Source organism: Malus domestica, chromosome 14 (assembly GCF_042453785.1).
Source record: "Malus domestica chromosome 14, GDT2T_hap1".
Taxonomy (NCBI): Eukaryota; Viridiplantae; Streptophyta; class Magnoliopsida; order Rosales; family Rosaceae; genus Malus; species Malus domestica.
This window is the reverse complement of record NC_091674.1, coordinates 26,476,109-26,499,843: the sequence shown is the minus strand read 5'-3', so window position 1 is coordinate 26,499,843 and position 23,735 is coordinate 26,476,109. Positions and strand designations below refer to the sequence as shown.

Below are 23,735 nucleotides of genomic sequence, written 5' to 3'. Positions count from 1 at the left end.
AGGTGGGTGAAGAAGATAGGTAAAAGATGGGAAATCTGTGATGGCCTACAGGAACTTTTTGTTCTGTATTACCCCAGGACCCAGGTAACAAAAGACCAAAGAGGAGGAACTGGGGACAGAGACTCTTTTTAGAGAGAGAGAGAGAGATGTTTTTACAAAGCGATAAAACCAGGCCTAGGCACCTCTTACCCAAAAAGCATGTTTTTATAAAGCGATAAAACCAGGTCTAGGCACCTCTTACCCAAAAAGCATGTTTTTATAAAGCGATAAAACCAGGTCCAGGCACCTCTTACCCAAAAAGCAAAAGGGTAGAAGATGATATGGGCAAGTGGGCTTGCCTTTCAGCTTTTGACCTCGTCAATTTTTTGTCCTCAATCGTATTTAGGGTTTTAGGGAAACCCTACTAAAGCTCCCCTCTTGGAAAATACCTGTTGGATGGGTTTGAATCGTTACCTCCACAACATTTAAATAATTGATCTTTTGAAGGATGGAAAAATTTGCTTTCCTTCTGTCTACTTGAATGTCACTTCCCTTTCAACAACAAAATTATTGGATTGAAAAATAGTACATAATAGAACTGTGTCTTGTATACATTGTATTTGCTTTCTAAATAAGGTTTATTTTAGAATCTAACTTGTCTATACGTAGGAATATTTCTTGATTCCTAAAGAGAACGATATATCGCTTTTGATGTATCTTTAATAAAACTTTATACTTATGATAACTCAATCTAATAATTTTTAATGATGTATTTAAATCCTAGTTGAGAACGATATGAATTCGTAAGTGCGAAAATCCTTGGTAAAAAAGAAATGATATTGTTGCTATATATAGTAGAACTCGTGCATCTCTTAAGTCATCATCTGGGGAATCTCAATACTGAAAAAGCTCTATTTTAAAAACCGATTGAAAAACGCTGTCATAATTTGCAGTATGCTGTAAAATAGGATTAATTGGCACACGCTACAAATGATTAACGAAATGCAGAGATATAAGGCACCTGCATGCCTTTCAAGCCTCCCAAAGCTGCAACGAACATGGATATAGGGAAAGAGAGTAGGGTTTGTAATCGAATCTCTGTACTCCCCTCCCCTACCAACTAGTCACGACTCACAAGTCACAGCACAAGGTGCATCACGGATGCAAAGACTTTCCTAGCTAACTAGTTCTAAACAAAAATATTCTATTTATTCGAAATTGGCGCAACTTTGATACATATTATATATTCATGCAAATACTTGAAGAACATGTTTACTCAACATAAATGGGGAAGGAACCGAAGGGTCTAGAAAAAGATGAAGTACCAAAGAAAGAAATCAAATCAATTAGGTTTTCTTTTTAAGATGAAACTCACACTTTTCCGAAAAGTTAAGAAGTAAAATGATTTTTCTACTCATTTTCAATAAACCCAGAAAACTCAAAAATTAAGATGATTATAAATTCCAATTCTAACATATAAGTAAACATTCAAAAGTATCTTGTTTGGTTGGTTCTTAATTGATAATTAACTCGTGGTATGGGTTTCGACAGAGATATGGGTTTTAGTCGAATGTTTAGTGGCATTACAACAAGACGTGTGACATGCTCCATGATGCAAACAAGGATTCTAGTTTCAAGCAGTCCAAGCCAATTGTTAAGTCTCAATGTTTTTCGTGTTTAATATTGTCTGTTTGCAAATTGAAGGACCCACCTTTAGGTACGGGAGTAGAATTCTCTCCTTTATGAATCTCTTCCCTTTTCGTCCCCTCCTCTCATATTTTTCTTTTTGTTTTAACTCTCTAAAAAGATATCAATATAAGATGCTAACGTGGTTTGATCATAACCGTTTAAATAGGAGGAGAAGAAATGGAAGAGAGATTAAGAGGGGAGATCATCCTACTCTTTAGGCACACAGACAACTACTGGAAATCAAGTTAACACCGTCACAAAAACCTGATATTTTTTATTTGACCCGAGTTTGTCAATTGTTTGTATAACTTTGGTTGTATATTTTCTTGTAGCAATGGACAAGTGAAGACATCGTCAAATGCTCAGGCACCAAATACAACTCAAACTTTGCAGCTTTCTCCCACTAAAGCAATTTCCCCCGTACACACTAGGGTATAGATTCCGCTGGTCTGATACATTGTCAATTTTTTGCCCTCAGTCATATTTTAGGGTTTTAGGGGAACCCTACTAAAGGTCCCCTCTCGGAAAATAGCTGTTGGATGGGTTTGAATTGCTATCCCCACAACATGTAAATATTGATCTTTTGATGATGTAAAAAGTTGCTTTCCTTTTGCCTACTTGAAAGTTAACAGTGTTAACCTTCAACCTTTGATGAACATCAATGGAGTCTTTTATGTATTCTTAGAGAAAGAAAGAGAAGAAATTAGAGAGAGAAAGAGAGAGAGCTGAATTGTTCTTTCTTGTATTCAAAGGATGATTTTACAGTACATCATACAAGTATACATAGTCTAACTTTACTTGCTCACCAAGGAATCTTTCCTTACATATTAAGTAATCTTCTACTAACTGTTTTAACTACCTTAATAGATTATAACAAACTTATTCCTCCATCTATTTACACTTGTCATGATTCAAGAGCTTTATATCTTCACATCCCCCCTCAATCATATGCTTGGAGGAACCAAGCATAAGATTGGAACAATGGTGCTGAAACAAAGGTGCTGACAGTCCCTTTGTTAATATATCTGCAAACTGCTTTTTGGACGAGACATGAACAACATGGAGATCACCTCGAATGACCCGTTCCCGTACAAGATGATAATCGATCTCGATATGTTTCCCTCGAGAATGAAAGACTGGATTAGAGGATAGTGCAATCACTGAGATGTTGTCGCAATAAAGTACTGGAGCTGTGAATATTGGAACACATAAATCACACAATAACTGCCTTGTCCATGCTAACTTAGCAGCTACAATGGCAAGGGCCCTATATTCTGCCTCTGTAGATAACCTAGAGACAGTATGTTACTTCTTAGATGCCCACGATATAGGATTCGAACCAAGGTATACAATGTGACCAGAAGTACACCATCGATCATTTGGGTCACCTACCCAATCAGCATCACTATAAGCTTGCAGTTGTAACTTGCCAGGTTTGAATTGAAGACCATAATCCAAAGTGCCATTCATATATCGTAAAATACGTTTGACTGCCACAACATGGGAGTCGAGTGGGTTATGCATGAACTGACAACACTGATTAACAGAAAATGCAATATCAGGTCGTGTAAACGTTAGATATTGCAGTGCTCCCATGATACTTCGATACTGTTGTGGACTATGATAAGGAGTACCCTCAGTTTTAGACAATCTGTGATAAGGCAAACATGGTGTCGCACAAGGTTTGGAATCCTACAGATTAACTTTTGCTAGGAGGTCCTTGATATATTTGGTTTGACACACAAACAAACCATCAGGTTGGTATATAATCTGCAACCCTGAGAAATAATGCAACTGGCCCAAGTCCTTCATTTCAAACTCTTTAGTGAGAGCTTGAACAACTTTATCAATCAACTGTGATGAACTGCTAGTGAGAATTATATCATCCACATATAAGAGAGGAACAACCATGCCAAGATGAGTGTGTTGCACAAACAATGATGGATCTACAAGAGAAGCTTTAAACCCCAAACTTGGTAAGAAACTTGTAAACTTCTTGTTCCAAGCTCAAGGAACTTGTTTTAAACCATAGAGGGACTTATTTAGTTTGCAAACATAATGAGGGGGATGAACTGAACTTTCAAAGCCTTGTGGTTGACATATATACACCTCCTCATGCAACTCACCATGAAGAAAGACATTCTTCACATCCATTTGCCCCAAGGACCACTGAAACTGAGCTGCCAATGCCAAAATTAGCCTGACAGTGGTAGGTTTCACCACAGGGCTAAACGTTTCACTATAATCAATTTCCTCCTCTTGGCTATATCCTTTGGCAACCAATCGTGCTTTATATCATGCCACTGAACCATCTGGATTAGTTTTGATATGATAGACCCACTTACACCCTACTAAGTTCTTGTTTAGTGACAGTGGAACAATAGACCAAGTATTCTAAGACTTTAATGCAGCTATCTTATCTTGCATGGCTGTAATCCATTTAGGTACCTTACTAGCTAACTTAAAGGTATCAGTATCTGTAACTAATGCAGATGGCTTGACCATAGCTGAAAATACTTTCTTCTTCAATATGCCACTTTTAGATTTTGTTTGCATGGGGTGCAAACTCATTGAGGGTATAGATAGGACAACATATAGAATTTCAGGTTGAAAATCTGAATCAACAGGGATTGAGGACTGTGTAGGACCTGTAATAGGTGAGATATGTGCTAAAGAATGAGGGACAGAGGCTATATACCCTAAGGTATCAACTGATGTAGGCGTTGAACACTCTGAGGCATTAGTGGTTGTAGCAGTTAAGGTGTCTGATACATTGGTTAAGAGAGAAGTTGATGACTCTGGAGCTTGAAGAGGAGTAGTTGAGATAACAGTGTTATGTGAATTGACTAATGAATGATGAACTGGTGATTGTGACTGTGGTGATATGGATGTAGGGTGTGATGATGCATTGTGAGATGCAATGATAGAATTATAGGGAAAGCTGGTCTCATCAAACAAGACATGGCGAGAGACAAATATTTTGTTTGTAAGTGGGTTGAGACAAAGATACCATTTATATTGACCTGCATATCCTATGAATATGCACTATGAGGTCTTAGGTTGCAACTTACTAGAGTTTAGTTATTTTAGGAGAGGAAAACAAGCACAACTAAATACTCGAAGATAAGAAATGGAAGGTGGAGTTTAAAATAAGCATTGAAAAGGAGAAGACATATGAAGAGTTTGACAGACCATTCTATTTATGAGATAAACCGAAATGGCACAAGCATGGAACCAAAACTTATGTGGCAGTTTAGTTGTTTGAAGTAAGGTAATGGTTGTTTCAAGTATGTGGCGATGCTTCCTTTCAGCTAAGCCATTTTGTTGAGGTGTGTAGGGACAAGATTTTTTATGTATGATACCCTTTTGAAGTAAGTATTGTTTGAATTTGTGACTAGAGTATTCACCCCCACCATGACTTTGAAAGACTTTCACATTTGTAGAAAACTATGTAACCAAGAAACTGTGAAAGTTGACAAACACTCCAAACACTTCACTTTTATTTATCAAAGGAAAAATCCAAGTAAACCTGGTACATTCATCCACAAAACTTACATAAAACTTGTAACCTTTAATAGAAATAGTGGATAAGGGTCCCCAAATATCACTATGTATAACCTTTAGAGGTTGTATCGTTTTATTTGCAGGAAAGACAAAATGAAATTTGCCTTCCAAACAAGACTTACAAACTGAAGACACATTCTCAAAAGATGTAGGAATGTGTGATTGTTTTAACATTGTAAAAGTGACAATGTTGGAAGGGTGTCCTAATCTTTGGTGCCATAGCTTTATTTTGACTTGACTGCCAAGATAGCATGTCTGGTATTGAAAAGATACATTGTACTTTTATGCTTGAGTGATGAGATGTTGTGGTATGTGAAAGGGTATAGGATAGAGGTCATCTTTACATAGTCCCTGAAAAAGAATCTGCCCTGTGATCTTGTCCTAGATCCAGAAACAAAATTCAGTACAAATGAATTGACATTTGTTATCCTTACATATGCGATATATGGATAGCAAATGCTGTGATAATTGAGGCACATGCAATATTTTCTTTAACTCGAAAGCGTACTTAGGAGTATGAAGAATAGTAGAGCCTATATTCGAAATTGGCAAACCTCAGCCACTTACAGTGGTTACTGTGTCATTGCTAGAAAATGGTGTTGCCAGATTAAGATTGGAGAGATCCGATGTTATGTGAGAGGTAGCACCAGTATCAGCAACCCAAAATTATTCTTGTGGTGCAGAATGAGAGAATGTAGTGTGCATGGCCGAGAGATTAGAGGGTGGTGACCTGCCTTGATAGGTGAAGTTTCCCCTATGATAGCATTGAACTGCAGTGTGCCCAAATTTCCAGCAAATTTGGCATTGAACCAACGAAAAGGGGGTGATGTGCCTTATATGTACATGTTCCCCTCCCTATAGTACGAGGCCTTTTGGGAACTCACTGGCTTTGGATTCGATTAGAACTCCAAAGTTAAGTGAGTTCGGGCTAGAGCAATCCTAGGATGTGTAACCCATTGGGAAGTTATTGTCTGAGTTTCCAGAAACAAATCCGTAAGGGAATGGTAAGCCCAAAACGGACAATACCGTGCTACGACGGAGTCGAGTCTAAGATGTGACAAGATGAATGTCTCTGAAAATAGTATGCAGCAAAATGACCCATTTTGTTGCATATTTGGCATGTAGGTACTTCATAACCATGCTCAAGACAAGTTGAGACATGAGGCTTTACAGGACCAAGAATTCCAGCACCTAAACTAGAAGATCCATCATTGTACCTTGGAATGGTGTGAAAGCTATTATTTCTACCTCTTCCTCGTCCTCGAAAACCATTAGAGATATACCCAGTATTATAGGTGGATGGATAATTATTGTAACTACTGTGACTTGAACTACCATCATAAGTCTCTGGCTTTAATGAACCACCACTTGAAGACATTTCTCCTAACATGAGAGCTTTGTCTTTGCCTGATGTATCTTGTGCAACCATTGTTGTGACAAAAGACTCAGAAGCGTTTTGCCTTTACCTGATGCATCTTGTGCAACCATTGCTGTGACAAAAGACTCAAAAGCTAAATGATTCTCCACAGTAGCTTCCTCAGCCAACAATTGAGATCGAAACTCCTTGAGAGTAATTACATTCTCCCTTCCCCTTATAACATTCCTGAGGGTGTTATACTCAAGAGGCAATCGTTTCAATGCCAATATCACAATATCATCATCTTCAAATGCTACACCAGCTGCAGAAAGATAATCCCTCACATCTTTGATACGTTGCAAATATGTTGAGACTGAATCAGATCCCTTCTTAATATTTTGTAACTCAGTCTTTAGTTGAAATATACTGGCTTTGGTCATAATGGAAAATCGATCTTTCAGGTTCATTAATATGTCATGAGAGCTCGAACATCCAATCACACAGGACATAGTAGTAGGAAACAATGTAGCAATGATAAGTTGCACTAGAGCTCGATGATGCATCTTCCAAATCTGATATTGATCAGTCTCAACTCCTTCAGTCATAACATCTTCAACAAATCGAGTAGGACAACGTCGTGTACCATCCATAAATTCGATAATGTCATGGCTCTCAAGAAGCAATCAAATTGATATTGCCAAACAAGATAATTTGTATCATCAAGCTTTTTAGTAACAGAAGTAGACACATTTGTGATTAAATTCGTGATCGGAGATTGAACAATGTTTAGTTATGCAGCAGTCACCATTGTTGAAGAGAGTATTCAAGAAATTAGGGATTTCAAGCGTATAAGTTACAAAGTCGTAGAAGATCAATTGCAAGATCAAATCACAAAGCAAGATGAAGATTCAAATAGAGATCACAGAGATGAAATAGAAAGATTGAGTCATACTTTGCATTGAACACTTGGCAACCATTGTTGCAGATACTTTGCTAACCAAGATCAGTCACGAGAATGAAGCTTAATCTTCAAAGAAAGTAGCGAAGAACTCCAAAAACATCAAAGATCGAGAGCGGAAGTAGCTACAATTCTTAGGATCGGACCGCCGGTGATGATACCATGTTAACCTTCCACCTTTGATGAACATCAATGGAGTCTTTTATGTATTCTTAGAGAGAGAAAGAGAGAGAGCTGAATTGTTCTTTCTTGTATTCAAAGGATGATTTTACAGTACATCATACAAATATATATAGTCTAACTTACTTGCTCACCAAGTAATCTTTCCTTACATATTAAGTAATCTTCTACTAATTGTTTTAACTACCTTAACAGATTATAACAAACTTATTCCTCCATCTGTTGACACTTGTCATGATCCGAGAGCTTTATATCTTCACAGAAAGTCACTACGCTTTCAACAACAAACTCATTGGATTGAAAAATAGTACATAATATAAACTTGTCTTGTATACATTTTAATCACTTTCTACATATGGTTTGCTTTTAGAATCTAATTTGTCTCTAGGAATATTTCTTGATTCTTCTCCCTTAATTATTTATCGCTTTCGTGCATCTTTAATGAAACTTTGTACGTATGATAATTCAATCTAATGAGTTGTAATTGATTTATCTAAACCTAGTAGAGAACGATAAACTCGTCAATATAACAAGTACACTGCACATGCATTCTGAGTATCAATTCGTAAGTACGAAAATCCTTTGTCGAAAAAGAAGTGATATTGTGGCTATATTTATAGTATAACTTGTGCATCTCTTGAGCAGTCATCTGTGGGACCTCAACGCAGAAAAAGCTCTATTGCAAAACGCCGATGAACAAGCAGGAAAGCACTAGCTCGTCACCTTTAAGCCTTCACTTCATCACTAATCTATATGTATCATGATCGTGTGGTCCAAAAAAATCCAAATTCTCATGTTTTTAAGATTTTATCAAAAGTTAAAAAACGCTACTCATAATCTGCAGTGTGTGGTGAAAGAAGGATTAATTGGCACAAGCTGCAAATGATTAACGAATGCAGAAATATGAAGCACCTGCATGCCTTTCAAGTCTCTCAAAAGCTGCAACGAATATGTATATAGGGAAAGAGAGTAGGCTTTGTAATCGAATCTCCCTCCCCTACCAATTAGTCACGACTCACAAAGTGCATCATGCATGCAAAGACTTTGCTGCCTAAGAGAAACAGGAGTGTACGTGTATCAGTATGACTAAAATATTCGTTTTCTTTTAGTCGCATGGGAGCTGATATCATCTGTCTTCACCGCTAACCCAACTAGTTCTAAACAAAAGTATTCTATTTATTCGAAATTGATGCAACTTTGAAACATATTATAATTTTTTGCGAATACTTGAAGAACATGTTTACTTAATATAAATGGGAGAAGGAACCGAAGAACCAAGAAAATAGATGAAGTAACGAAAGGGAATCGGATCAATCAAGTCCCCCTTAGTTAAACTGATTTCAGATTTTTAGGTATTTGACTATGGATTTTAAGAAGAAACTCACACTTTTTCGAAAAGTTAAGAAGTAGAATAATTTCATACTCATTTTCAATAAACGCAGAAAACTCAAAAATTAAGATATTTTAAATTCCAATTTAAGTAAACATTCCAAAGTATTTGTTTGGTTGGTTCTTAACTGATAAGAAACTTGTGGTATTGGTTTCGAAAGAGAGAGTTTTTGGTCGGATGTTTAGTGGCAATACAACAAGACATGTGTGACATGCTCCAATATGCAAACGAAGATTCTAGTTTCAAGCAGTCCATGCCAATTTTGTATCATCTCACATATCCTTTCAAGGATTAATTGGTTTCTCTCTTTCTTGTTCGGTTAGGTTTGGTATAATTTAGAACTCATTTATAATCAAACAACATAAGATGATAAACGGTTTGATTTTCTAACTACATTGTGCAAGTTGTAGTTTTTTTATATTTTTCTTCTTAAATAGAGAAAGATTAGACGAGATTAGTTTTTCGGCAATGATCGCATGTGAGATACCTACCCTCCGCCAAAAGAGTGAGGACAATTACTCAGAAACTCCCCGCCCTTCCTTTCTCCACCAATTTTATTGATACTAAATGAAAGTAAACGAAAAAAGTACATGCGGGAGGACAATGCCAATACCCACAAAGACAAAACAATCAATAAAAACGGTAAGAACATAACGAAATGTCACGAGTATGTGCAGATGCTACCAAATCTAAAATCGTAGACCACCAATAATAAACATAATTATCTGCCCCAAAAGAAGCTTATGTTTAATGATGTGATGTGTAGTTATCATATCATTTAACTTTGACAGTAACATTACTGGCCTGATGAATACTTTGGCGTTATTATCCATGTGTAGCATTGGTTGATTGTTGTTATGTATTTTCAAAAGTTAATTAATGGACAATAATTCAAAATTTAGTGGCCACATTCATGTTGAATTAAGTATTTGGTCAAGGAAAAGTTGTATAACATACCCTATTTATGATACAATTCACTTATAGAAACAAGGACAAGGAAGAGAGAATACCATCAATATTTCCAAATGGCTTTACGATGATAGTCCATTATTTTTTTTTTGGTCGAAAAGACTCATAGAGGTATTTCAATATCTCTTTGGCCACCATCGTTCATTAGTGTCAGAAATCAAACTCAGAACGTATCATGTGAAATACGAGCTTAAAATTCGTCCATAACCACTGAATCATCTCCTGTTCATTTATCTCTCATCGCACCAGTTTACGTAACAAGATTTTGTCATATATAGGGAAGGGCACATGCCATATGCTTCGTCAAGTAAAATACATGCTTCTTGATTTATTTTTTCAAAACACACTTGGATTTCTAATAAATGTATTTCTATCGAAAGCATAAGTGCTTATGTGAAGACAGTGGTTCCTACAAAAGCTATCCGGGGGGTCCTCGGTTACGACTAAACAATATAATGTTCAAAGGTATCAAATAAAAAAAAGGCCTATGTTTTATGGGAAAGCTTCTTTTTGTTGACTTGTATTAGGGTTCCTACAATTGTGGGATTCCTACCATATTTGGTTTCCTAGTTTAGAATGTAATTATTCTTTCCTGTATTATGATAGGATTGTATATGATTGTATATATACCTTTGAAAGGAATGAAATCAATATCATTGAAAAGCATTCTTTCTTCTTGGCACCAGAGCTGAGTTAGAAAAAAAAAAAAAAAAAAAAAAAACCGAACCCTAACTGAGTTTGTGTTTGCTGTGCTCAGCACAATTTAGTTGTGCTTCTGATCTGAAGGTTTTTTGTTTACCCATCCCCGATCAATTGCAGCGAGCGACATCGAGTCATTGCTGCCCAGTTTCTGTCAGTTTATTCCCGTGTCAATTGCAGCGAGCGACATCAAGTCGTTGCTGCCCAAATTTCTGTCAGCCTAGTTTCAACATTGCCCAATTTCGTTGCTGTCCAGATTCAACGCTGCCTAGTTTCTGTCCGTCTGTTTTTCTGATTCCAGATTCCCACCATAAAGCTGCAAGTTCTGTGGTATACCGACAGCAAGACCGATGGTTGAAGAAAAGGGGGCCAGTTATAAGATAGTTCCTGATGCTGCTCCAATTATGGTGCAGTCTGAGAATTCAAGCTTTAATATTGGTATGGTATTGGATGAGAAGAACTATGATTTATGGGCTCCTCTCATTCAAATCCATATCGCTGGAAGGAAGAAGATGGGATATCTTCGTGGGTCTATCAAGGCACCTAATGAAGACGATCCTAAATATGATGATTGGTTTTCTGAAGATCAAAAAATTAAGAGTTGGCTTCTGTCTTCAATGAAGCCCGAGATTATGAAACGGTACATTCGGTTGTCTACTTCGAAGGAAATTTGGGACTCTCTTAAGGCAGCCTACTTTGATGAGAATGACGAGGCTAGAATTTATTCGTTGAATTAGAAGGCATCACATATTCGTCAAAATGGCCGATCGTTGGCTACCTATTTTGGGGAGCTAACTGAGATTTTCCAAGAATTTGATCACTTTAATAAAGTATCCATGGAGTGCGAAAATGACATCAAAGTGTTTCACAAATTCACTGACAGACAATGAGTCTATGTGTTTCTTGGTGGTCTCGATGATGTGCTTGATCAGGTTCATGAAGAAGTGTTGAGGAAAGATCCCTCGCTTGGGTTTCAGGCTTCTTATGCATATGTTTGTATATGTTCGTCGAGAAGCTGATCAGAAGGAAGCAATGAAGATTGAGGTTGACAAGAGTGAACCCGCTGCCATTGCAGCAAAGGCTCATGGATCATCCTCTTGGTCGAATCAAGACGGGTCACAAAATTGGTCAGGACAAACTCGCCCGAGCCAGACAAGCAGGGATCGTCCTCAAGGTAAATGCTCACATTGTGGCATGACAAGACACTCCAAGAATTGATGTTTTAAGCTAATTGGATATCCCAAGAATTGGGATAAGACCCGTGATCCTCGGTACAACAAATCTTGAGCCTCCGTTGCAGAAACCAAGAATGATTCTGACCAGATAGCGGACAAGGCATCTGCCATGATTGTTGCGGCAGGAAGTGATGGTAAGGCACTAATTACCTCGACTTCTGTTATGAATAATACATGGATAATTGATTCCGGAGCTACTGAATATATGACTTGTGATTCTAGATAGGTTCCATCACTAAAAACCTCCACACAAACTGTGGTCAACGTTGCTAATGGTAATGTCGTCCCTGTTATTGGGGAAGGCATTGTTTCCCTTTCTGATACCATGAAACTTGACACTGTTCTTGTGGTTCTCTCATTGAATTATAATTTGTTATCCATTGCCCAAATAACCTTTGCCTTACACTGTTTGGTTAGTTTTTGGCCCTATTTTTGTGTTTTTAAGGACATCCGGACGCGGAAGACGATTGGTTATGGTATTAGACGAGGGAAGCTGTATTACTTAGAGTTGACAACCAGTTGTTCTGGCTTGCTGACTCAAGCTCTTTCTATTGATGATTCTAAAGGGGATACTAATAAAGTGTCGGACATCTTGATGTGGCACCGGCGACTTGGGCATGCTTCTTTTGGTTATTTGCATAAGTTATTTCCTAATTTGTTTATCAAGAATGATGTTTCTCAGTTTAAGTGTGATGTTTGTGAAATGGCTAAGAGCCATCGAACTTCCTTTACTCCAAGTTTAAATAAAAGTTATGTTCCTTTTGTGATCGTGCATTCTGATGTATGGGGTCCGTTGAAAATAGCTACTCTTGGTGGTGCTCACTAGTTTGTCACTTTTATTAACTATTGTACAAGAATGACTTGGGTTAGTTTGTTAAAGTCAAAAAACGAAGTTCGTTCGGCCTTTCAAAAGTTCCATAAAATGGTTGTTATACAGTACAATAAGAATATCCAGGTTCTTAAAAGTGACAATGGTGGCGAATATGTTAATATGGAACTTCGTTTCTTCCTTGAACTGCATGGTATCGTTCATCAGACCATGTGCCCGTATACTCTTCAACAGAATAGGGTTGCCGAACGAAAAAATAAACACTTGTTAAAAATGGTTCGTGCTTCACTCATTGCAGCGCATCTGCCTCTACATTATTAGGGTGAAGCACTTACGTCTGTAGCCTATCTTATTAATCGTCTTCATTCTCATACCATCAACTTCCATACGCCATTTCAAGCTCTCATGTCTCAGACAAGCTGTCCACCGACTCTAAATCTTTCCCCACGGGTCTTAGGGTGTGTCGCTTTTGTTCACCTACATTCTCCTCAACAGAATAATAAACTTGAGCCTCAAGCCCTCCGTTGTGTGTTTTTTGGGTTATGCTACTACTCATAAAGGATATCGCTGTTATCATCATCCGAGTAAGAAAATGTTTATCACTCAGGATGTTATTTTCCATGAGCAGGACATGTTTTTTGGATCCTTCACGTCCTCACTTCAGGGGGAGTACCAAGATAGTGAAGTTCTGACCCGAGATAGTGATGTTCTGACATTTGATTACTTTCATGTGGTTAGAAATGAGCTGCATGAAGAGCAGCCTTTGCAGTCTTCACAGTTGGAGTCCACGGGGTCTGAAAGGCAGCAGCGCATGCTGCAGTATTCTCAATTGGAGCCCACGACATCTGAAGGGTAGCAACTCACGTTTGGTGATCAACAAGATATCATCCAATGGCCCATGCCCACTAAACAGCAGAAACTAATTCAGGAGAACAACCAGCCCACGAGTCCCACGATTTTTGGGCTTGAAAGTAATACTTCATTTACATACTTACCCACACTAATGACCAGAGCAATCTAGCGAAGGTCACAAACTTAACATTTTCTGTTGTACCAAAGTCCTAACTGATTTTGTACATCAACAAAATGCATTCCTCCATGGAGATCTAACCGAGGAGATTTACATGGACCTTCCACCAAGGTGTAATGATCCGGACATACAGAAACAAAAGGTATGTAAGCTCAGAAAATCATTGTATAGGTTGAAATAGTCTGCGAGAGCCTAGTTTGGTAGATTTACCAAGTCCATGAGAGCATTCAGTTATAGGCAAAGTAATTGGGATCACACATTATTCCTGAAACGCCAGAACGGAAAGGTTACAGCTCTCATTGTATATGTGGATGACATGGTGGTTACTGGTAACGACCCGATTGAGCAAGCAGCCTTGAAAAAATATTTGTCCTCGGAATTCGAAATGAAAGATGTGGGTTTTTTAAAATATTTCCTTGGGATTGAAGTGTTGAGATGCAAGTCCAAGATATTTTTATCACAAAGGAAATATGTTCATGACTTGTTAGAAGAAATCGGTATGTCGGCATGTAAACCGATAGCTACTCCGTTGGCCGAAGGGATGAAGTTGGGTATCGATCAGAACCAAGTACCGGTTGAAAAAGGGAGGTACCAAAGGTTAGTAGGAAGATTAATGTACTTGGCCCATACTAGGCTGGATCTTGCTCATGCATTAAGTGTAGTTAGTCAATACATGCACAATCCCGAAGAACAACACATAAGTGCCGTTATGAGAATATTGAGTTACTTGAAAGGAAGCCTTGGTAAAGGAATTTTGTTTCGAAAAAGCAGGCATTTCAGAATTGAGTGCTATAAAGATGACTGGGTAGGATCGACGGATGATAGGCGCTCGACATATGGGTATTTCACCTTTGTTAGGGGAAATATAGTAACGTGGAGAACAAGAAGCAAAATGTTGTAGCAAGGTTAAGTCCAGAAGCTGAATTTAGAGGTATGACACTAGGTATTTGTGAAATCTTATGGCTTAAGTTCCTGTTATGAGACTTGGGGGTCAAACATGGTCAGCCGATGAAATTATTTTGTGACAATAAAGATGCCCGTGATATTGCTCATAACCCAGTGCAACATGATAGGACCAAGCATGTAGAGGTTGACAGGTTCTTTATTAAACAGAAGCTGGAAAGCAAAGTAATTGAGTTTCCTTCCATAGGAACAGAAGATCAAGTAGCAGATATTCTCACTAAGGATGTTTCTAGTGACAAGTTCTCGAGGACAAGTTGGGCATGTGCAACATCTATACACCAACTTGAGGGGGAGTGTTGACTTGTATTAAGGTTCCTACAATTGTGGGATTCCTACCATATTTGGTTTCCTAGTTTAGAATGTAATTATTCTTTCCTGTATTATGATAAGATTGTATATGATTGTATATATACCTTTGAATGGAATGAATACAATATCATTGAAAAGCATTCTTTCTTCTGTTTTTAATGGTATGAAGTATTAAAACTATATAAATCTAGTAATGGCGAAGGTTTATTTGGGAGAATAGAGTTTGTTGGGTTATTTGATTATGGGTAGCTATTTTGTTACTGTTATGGTTTTGAAGTTTCTGTGGGATAATCAGAGAAAGAAGAGGAGTAAGAACTAGGGGTGGGCAAACAGGTAGAGGAATCGCTGGTCAGGGCGGGTAATGTAGGTTCGGGGCGGGTACAGGCCGGTTCCAAATATTGTAGAGAGTAAACAGGGCGGGGTGGGGCGGGGCGCTGTCAAATACGAGGCAGGCCGGGTCCTAATCCTTAGAAAAATGGGGCCCCGGACCAACCCGTTTCTAATAATAATGAACGATTTAGATTAAATGATACCCTATCATTTAATCTCAACCGGTAATTCCTACCCTAGTCGATGTCTCGTGTGTCCAGGTTTCCACTTCCAGATTCAGTCACTCACTCCAATCTCCATCGTCTTCTCGAACTCTATCTTTCTCTTCTCCTACCTGAGGACCAACGCATGCTTGTGAACCTGCCAAGTAGCCGATCTGGGTCACCAGAGCTTTGGCGAGGTTGAAGATGTTTTGCTGGACAGCTTCCGTGCAGGCCATGAGGCCATGGACTAGTCAAACTCTGTTTTCCTGCGAGTCGACAATGAGGCCTGGGTGGGTTGATGATGACTCGACGATGGCGGGAAGGGAGATTGGTTGTTGTGGTTGTGGAATGGAGGAGGCGGCGAGGCGGTTGAATAGGAGTTTGGAGGGAAAAGACCCGGATGAGGATTTGAGACGCTTTGGCTCCCGTGACAGAGAATCGAGGCGGGTTTGGGTGAACACGGCATTTCCGGGGATAGATTTGAAGTCGTAGTAGCTGGAAGAAGAGTATAGATGACGAAGAGGTTAGTAGTGATGACAAAGAAGACCCAGAAAGTATGGTGTTTAATCAGAGCTTCTGCTTCTGCTCCTGCTCTTCCATTGTTTTCCTCTTCCTTTTTCTTGGTCTTCCTGCTTCTTCTTCCTCTTTAACTTTCATTTCAGGTACTGCCAAATTTAACATCTTATATATGTATTTATATGTTGTATATTGCTGGGTTTTGATTAAAATAAGCTTAGATTCAACAAAGCTCTGAACTTTTTGATTCTGTATGTGTGGCTGCAGATGGTGTCTTTGAATCTCAGGCTTCTATCGTCCGGCACTTGTTGCAGGCCAAGAAAGTTTATTTCCTTCACACCCTTGTTTGGAGGGTTTTGATTTAATTTGGTGAATGAATAGAGTTAATTCTAACCCTAGACAATTTCTAGATCTTCTCTACAGAATCCGGTAAGCCTTGGCGATGTCAAAGATCTTGAACATGAGCGACAGAGCAAGCCCGGGAGGCAATCCAAACCGAAAAAAAAAAGGACCCATGGACCCGTCCCGAACCGGCCCGTTTCAAACGGGCCGGGTTAGGTCCGGTTCTAGTGATGAGATTTGTAATATCTAGCCCGGCCTGACCCGTTTCCTTTTTAAGCGGGTCCAGTTCAGTCCTTTCAAATTTGGTCCCGGCCCAACCCGTGCCCACCCCTAGTAAGAACAAAAGTGAAACGAAGGTAGAGGTTGTGGGACCTAATATTAATGTTACGTAGCATGAAAGTGAAATCTTATTTTATGACATGATATACACTTATCAAGTTATCATAATTATTAAGGAAAAATGTTGATCAACGGCTCAAAATTGATCAATAATCAAGGCTCATTTGCCGGGGTTAGCTAGATGCAATCAATAAATTGATTGATCAAGTCATCCCAAATTCCCAATGCACCACATCCTCTGCTCACTTATCATTTCCATAACTTAAAAAACAAAAAAAACAAAAAAAGTCTCCAATCAAAGAGAGCAACTTACATACGGTAATATAGAATCAATAGAAAAGAATGAATCAGAATTAATCGATATATTTCTCGTAACAAACGAAAGGTAAAACATAAATCGTGCATCAATTACGTCTTTTCTGAGACTGTGTTTTAGTCTAATAATACATTTACATGTGAAGAAAAACTTGCACATAAAAATACATAATTAGACCTGAACACTATAAGATAACGAACCAATTTCATGTATGTCATTCTTCCGATCAAGACTAGTGTTATAATCTACGTGTAGTAAACATTACGTGCCAATTTAACGTCACACACGGAAAAATAAATCGATAAATGCCAGGAAGGAAACGTTGTTATAGCCCGAGCAACACAAGACAACTAAAACAAGCCTCAAAACCTTTGGGCTTGGACCAAGAGTTTTAGCCCTTCTTTCACATTGCGGGTCCAAACGAATTCAGACCATAATCCAAAACTGCCCATACGCCCACAAAGCACCACAGCCGATTTAAAAATAAAAAAAAATAAAAAATAAAACTAATGAAATTTTTTTTTAAATTTTGAATTTTAACATTAAAAATAAAATAATTAACAAAATAAATAGTAATATGATTAATTTTTCGGTATAAAAATGTATTTTTTCGTGAACTAAACATATAACTTTTCGTACAAATTCCCAAAGAAAAATTGTCGCAAACTCTGTCTTGGGAGTCTTTCAAAGTTTCAGACTTTTTGTCTTCCCTTCGAAAATCAATTTTAATAAATAATAAAAGCAAGCTGCTTTGGGATGAGCAAAAGCCCACCTTAGCTTCCCGCTGACATCACTATTTCCGTCGTCTCGTGTAAGTTATTTCTTGATCAGAATTTCACAATTTTAATGGTGAATTAAAAGCTTTTTTAATCAGTTTTTGCTGTTTGTTTTTCCATTTTTTTCATTGTTTCTTGTAATTTTGAGTGATTCAGTTGGAGGAGAAGGGCACTATGGCGGACAAAGAGCAGAACCCAGGTGCCATTTCTCTCTCTCTTTATATTATTTTCTCAAATTTTGTTTCTTTTTTACTTTAATTTTATTGTTTCAGTACTGCTCATATAGTTGCTGAGGAAGTTATGCAATTGAAAATTGAAAATTAAATCAACAATTTGAATATATTATCAGTTATGTTAATTATTGTTAATTTTTAAGATTTTTACTGAATAATTTGCTGGTGGAATTTAGTTCCTGGTGGGATTGATTGAATAAACCAGGAGAGATGTTTTTATGATTATAATTTAATGAGTTGAATAAATTTATGGTCTATGAAAGAAATCTTAGTTCTTGCAATATTAGTTACAGTCTAATTTGTGTGAAAATAATAATTGTGGTTGTTAACTTGAGCAGCAGGGATTGCTCAACCCACAACTGAGGGTCAGCAAAATGCTGGGGATGAGCCCCCCAAGCAAAGCTCTACACCGTCGGTGTTTGTGAATTCCGAACCAATGAGGGAGGAACAAGTGCAAAATGCTGTTAAATTCCTTTCGCACCCGAAAGTTAGGGGCTCTCCTGTTGTTTACAGACGGTCTTTTCTCGAGAAGAAGGGGCTCACAAAAGAAGAGATTGACGAAGCATTTCGGCGTGTGCCTGTAAGTGAATTGATTATTGGTATTCAAACTAATTGTTAAGTCTCTATGTTTTTCGTGGTTGATGTTGTTTGTTTGCAAATTGAAGGACCCACCTTCAGGTACGCAGGCAACTATCGGAAATCAAGGTAACACCATCACAAAAACCTGATATTTTTTATTTGACCTGAGTTTGTCAATTGTTTATGTAACCTTGGTTGTATATTTTCTTGTAGCAGATGGACAGGTGAAGACATCGTCAAATGTTCAGGCACAAAATACAACTCAAACTTTGCAGCCTTCCGCCGCTGCTCCCACTAAAGCAATTTCCCCTGTGGGTACGTTAACTGGGTATAGATTTCGCTGGTCTCATGCCATTGTTGCTGTAGGAGTACTGACACTTTCTGGTTGTGGAGCAGCTGTACTAATTAAGGTATTTGTACTCAACCTTGTACAATCATGACATGTTAATTTTGTCCATCGTGTTATATTGCTTTTATATGATTCTTGGCATAGTTTCTCATAAAACTTCTGTCACTCGATTGCTGTCTAATAACATGTTCCTTGTTTTAGAAATCTTTTATTCCTAGATTGAAGGCTTGGATACGCAAGGTTGTATTGGAAGATGAGAATGATGTTAAGAATAAAGTTGACGCGAAACCAAGTTTGGCAGAAGAAGCTGCGGCAGCTGCTAAAACAGCCGCAGCCGCAGCATCAGATGTGGCAAAAGTAAGCCAGGAAATGCTGAATTCTAAGACTGAAGGTGCGATTGTGATCCTTTTGTACCAATCGTCTTTTAACCTATTTCTATCTTGATTGAATTTATATTTTGTTATCATTATTGTTTCGATTTTCACTTCTTTATACTGATGAGTATTACCTTTTCACAATTGCTGCGGTTTATACTTGGGCCAGAGAGGAAATACTTCGTGGAACTCATGAGTTTGTTGGATGTGCAAGTGCAAGAAATGAAGTCAATGAGTAATTCCATACGGAAATTGGAAGGTACAGGAAATACTTTATTTGTTCAATCAAGTGGCTATACTTGATTTCTGCCGAAAAAACAGTCACTTCGTCATTTGTTTGCAATCAGAAACTTCTTGTTTACAAAATTGGAATCTGATGATGATTATTTGATTTTCCCATCTTTCTGCCTAACCATCAGGAGAAACAAAAGCCTCGAGAACCTCTCTTGTTGATCATGAAGACAATCGCATCGCTATCACAAATTCAAAGGTCAGCTGACAGTAGCACAAATTTGATATTCTTATTGAAATGGGAAGGCTTTCGATAATATGATATCCAGATCTATCCAAAAGAAGGGTTTTTTTTTTAACTTTTTACCTTGAATCTGTTTTACAGCAACAGTATGTGAATGGCAAGGCAGAGTATGACGTGCGCTCAGGTTATTATTTTTTAATCAGTTGTCAAATTTCTAATTGTTTAATCTTTCTAACTTATATTGATTTCTGCTTCATATTGTTACAATTTTCTGTACAGTGCAATCTTCCTCAGCTGCTGCATCTGTGGAACCAGCACCTCATCCAAAGTCTTATATGGATGTAAGTAAATTTTATGGCCTTTTCATTGCTTGGAAATGTTTTTAAAAGAAGTGGTGTCTATTATTGAGAGCTTTTCTTTTATCCTATAAAACCCGTTTAATGTTTAAGGGATGCAGTGTTCTTAGAACATATAAAGTTGATGTGGTTAAATAAGCTGGCACAAAATACTATGTTATCTCTCAATTTGAGTTTGGATGGTCATCCAGTGACAGTCATTAGATGCAAAGAGCTCGTTTATGGGGATTTATCAGGGGGCTATGAGTTTACTCTAGCCTTCGCGAATTTGTTACTAAGAGTAGCCAAATGTAAGGTTAGAATGGATGAATCGTATATGATTCAGGAGGCCTAAAAGATTATAAGTTGACGAGGTTGAAAATTATCTTTCACGCACTGTGAAATTATCTAACCTTACTCTAGCCTTCGCGAATTTGTTACTAAGAGTAGCCAAATTTAAGGTTAGAATGGATGAATCGTAGATGATTCAGGAGGGGCCTAAAAGATTATAAGTTGATGAGGTTGAAAATTATCTTTCACGCACTTTGAAATTATCTAACCTGTTGCTTGTCTGGTAGTCTTTATCATTCCAACTGCAAATTGAGTTTGCAGATTATTCATGTATACGTTGTAAGTTTATATTTGATCTTATGTTTGGTCAAGTCTATGGCCTCATAATATTATCACTTATGTGATAACTTCTTGACCGCGTATTTAACTTTTACTATAATATTGCAGATCATGGCCATGGTACAAAGAGGGGAGAAACCTCCTAATGTCAAAGTAAGCTCTCTCTTGCTTTTTTTATTGAAATCAGTTTTTTTTTTTTTCTTTTTTTTTTTTTTGCTTAAATGCTAATTGTTCTTCATTCTGGATGATGTGCAGGACATTGATGATTTTCTCCCGAACCCTAATCAGCAACTATCAAATCCTCGCTTGGCACCTAGAGCTAAGGTATTGCTTTTGAGAGCTTTTCACCTTCCCCTCTTTCTCCTTTCAGTAAAAGGAAACAGAAACGGTTATGGACTAACACAGACTCATTGAGTGCATTAAGCAATTTAGCAATAGAAAATAATAGTCTCCACCACCGAGGCCAGTTATTTAAAATTGGGCTACCAACTTTTGGTGTCCAGTAGGTTAAAGCTAGGATTCGAAATTGATTCACTCCAGCTTAGGAAACATTGTTTTTTTTTTCTTTTTGTCAAAGATTAGGAAACATTGTTGGATCATTTACAGCGTGTCTTTCAAAATCTGGATTCTGGACAAAAAGAAAATGGTTCTGTTTTATCATTCCTAAATATAATCATGGAATGTTACCAGAAATAGTTGTAAGCTTTATGAAATTATAGAGAGATTTATTCGACTCTTTCAAAAGTTTGACTAAGTGTAATAAAAATTCAGTTTTCATGCTTTGATACGTGGAGATGATTGGTACTATATGTTTTCTTGGGTAGCCTTGGGAAGTTGGTCAGGCCCAAAACAACCCGAGCCAAGCGCTTCAATCTCAAGTAAGCGGTGACAGTTTGAATTCCAGCATTCAGGACAATGGGCTCAATTATCAGTCAAACGGTGACAGTACAGTGCCGTGGTGGCAGCAGCAGCAGCAGAAAAATTCCAGAATCACTGAGATAGAAAATGAAGTCAATGGAGGGTCGTATGGTGTACGAACTAGTGAGCAACCGGTTCAGCGTACATGGGTTCCTCCCCAGCCACCCCCTGTTGCAATGGCAGCAGCAGCTGAAGCTATCCGACGGCCAAAACCATCAGTGCAGAAAGAACAGCTGGGTAACGATCTGCCCATTGCACACCCATCAGAAGCGACCAATGGCCCATCAGACGGGGCGGATGAGTTGCAGAGGGTAACAAAATTAGCTGAATCTGGAGGTGAATCGGAGCAAATCAATGGGAGTTCACCGCTGAACTCTACTACCGAGATACAAGAAGAGGAAGTGAGCCGTTAATAGTCATGAGTTCATTTCATTGAACACCTTAATCATCTCAGGTACTAGTATATCTATATCCGTTATGTAAAATTGCTCAAGAAATACATGTATATTTCTGTTCTTGAACATCCGTATTCACGAAGCCATCAGCTTCATTTCGTTAATGTTATATTGACACTGCATTTCTGGTGCAGATTTCTTCTCCTTCGGAAACCTACCCGAAAATCTTTCAAAAGTTAACTCAGAGATACAATAGTAATACATGCATGGATGAGATGAGAGAGCAGAAGAAGATGTTGACGTATAAAATAAGTTGCTGAAAGGCCGAACCTAAAGTGCTTTTTCCAAAAGCTGTATTTTAGGCTTTGGTGGTGGTTACACTTCTGATAAATTTGTTTATTGAACATTATAAAGAAATGGCCAAACGCTGAATCAGTTCAGAGTATATAATGTGCATGTTGGTGGTTATTTGCATCCAATCCTGCTCAATCCGAATCCCGTTTGGTGATGCTTCTTTAAAAATCACTTTTGCTCAGAAACACTTTCAACGGTTTTGGTTTTGATTCTAGTCCCATACCTAACTGCACCGTAATGCGTCCACCCCACATTGAACAACTTGATCATAGATACCACTCGTATACGTATGCATGTTGACGTACTTTTTTAGTTAATATCTTGTATAAATGCACCGTGCAAAGAAATACGCGTATAACTACTCGTATATGTATGCATGTTATGCACTTCTTGGTGCATAATTCACGCCGTCGGCAACCTAGTAGAAAATCATTGAAAAGTTTAGACAGGAGTTATGAAATTATCACCATATGAAATTTGTGAAACGCGCGTTTTGGTCACATGGAGAATAAGGAGCCTTTGTAAAACTTGAAGTGTAGAGTTGGACACTTCTGGCCGTCCATTTCTTATTGATAATTTATTTATAGTCTTTTATCCAAAACAGTCTCTGAAGTTAGCATAATTCTTCAATGTAATTTCTGATAATGAAAATCGATAGAAGTGATCTATGAGTTTGTTTATTATAAATAATTTTGATTCTTCCGTGAATATTGACAAATTATTCAAAGAATGATCAAAATAATGTACAATAAACAAACTCATATACAACTTTTATCGATTTTTTCTTCATGATTTTTAGTGGGTCTAGCTTTTTTATGATAGTTACCAACTTTCTGTGGAATTCTAACGAAGAAGTTAATTTGGTATTAATTTCAATTGTACACGCATGAAATAGCACTACATACCCCTCACCTTTATGATCACCACTCACCACTCACCACTCACCACCATCTCTCATCTTGTACACCTATACACATATCCTACACCACTACACATCCTAGAAATGAAAATTAGTGTAGCCTCGTTTGATAATTATTTCGTATTTTAAAATCATTTTATGTTTAATTTTTTGTTTTTGTTGATAAAGGGAGAAAATGTGTTTAAACAAAATGGATTTGGA

At 37.8% G+C, this 23,735-nt stretch overlaps 1 protein-coding gene across 8 annotated transcripts; it reads left to right on the top strand.

Annotated features, from left to right (window-relative positions):
- Window positions 1-17,774: 17,774 nt before the first annotated feature.
- Window positions 17,775-22,740, top strand: LOC103455220 (peroxisomal membrane protein PEX14). Of its 8 annotated transcripts, none has more exons than XM_029092453.2 (14): window positions 17,775-18,008; window positions 18,130-18,172; window positions 18,545-18,786; window positions 18,872-18,911; window positions 18,999-19,195; window positions 19,336-19,525; window positions 19,678-19,767; window positions 19,928-19,998; window positions 20,125-20,167; window positions 20,278-20,324; window positions 21,057-21,101; window positions 21,204-21,272; window positions 21,773-22,320; window positions 22,456-22,740. In XM_029092453.2, exons 2-13 carry the CDS (start codon window positions 18,148-18,150, stop codon window positions 22,277-22,279), a joined length of 1,566 nt encoding a protein of 521 aa, XP_028948286.1. In that variant the 5' UTR covers window positions 17,775-18,008; window positions 18,130-18,147; the 3' UTR covers window positions 22,280-22,320; window positions 22,456-22,740. The 8 variants fall into 8 exon arrangements, with proteins under 8 accessions (XP_028948286.1, XP_070668619.1, XP_028948284.1 ...); XM_070812518.1 differs by having other exon boundaries at window positions 17,781-18,008; window positions 19,002-19,195; XM_029092451.2 differs by having other exon boundaries at window positions 17,821-18,008; window positions 19,002-19,195; window positions 20,263-20,324.
- Window positions 22,741-23,735: the final 995 nt, after the last annotated feature.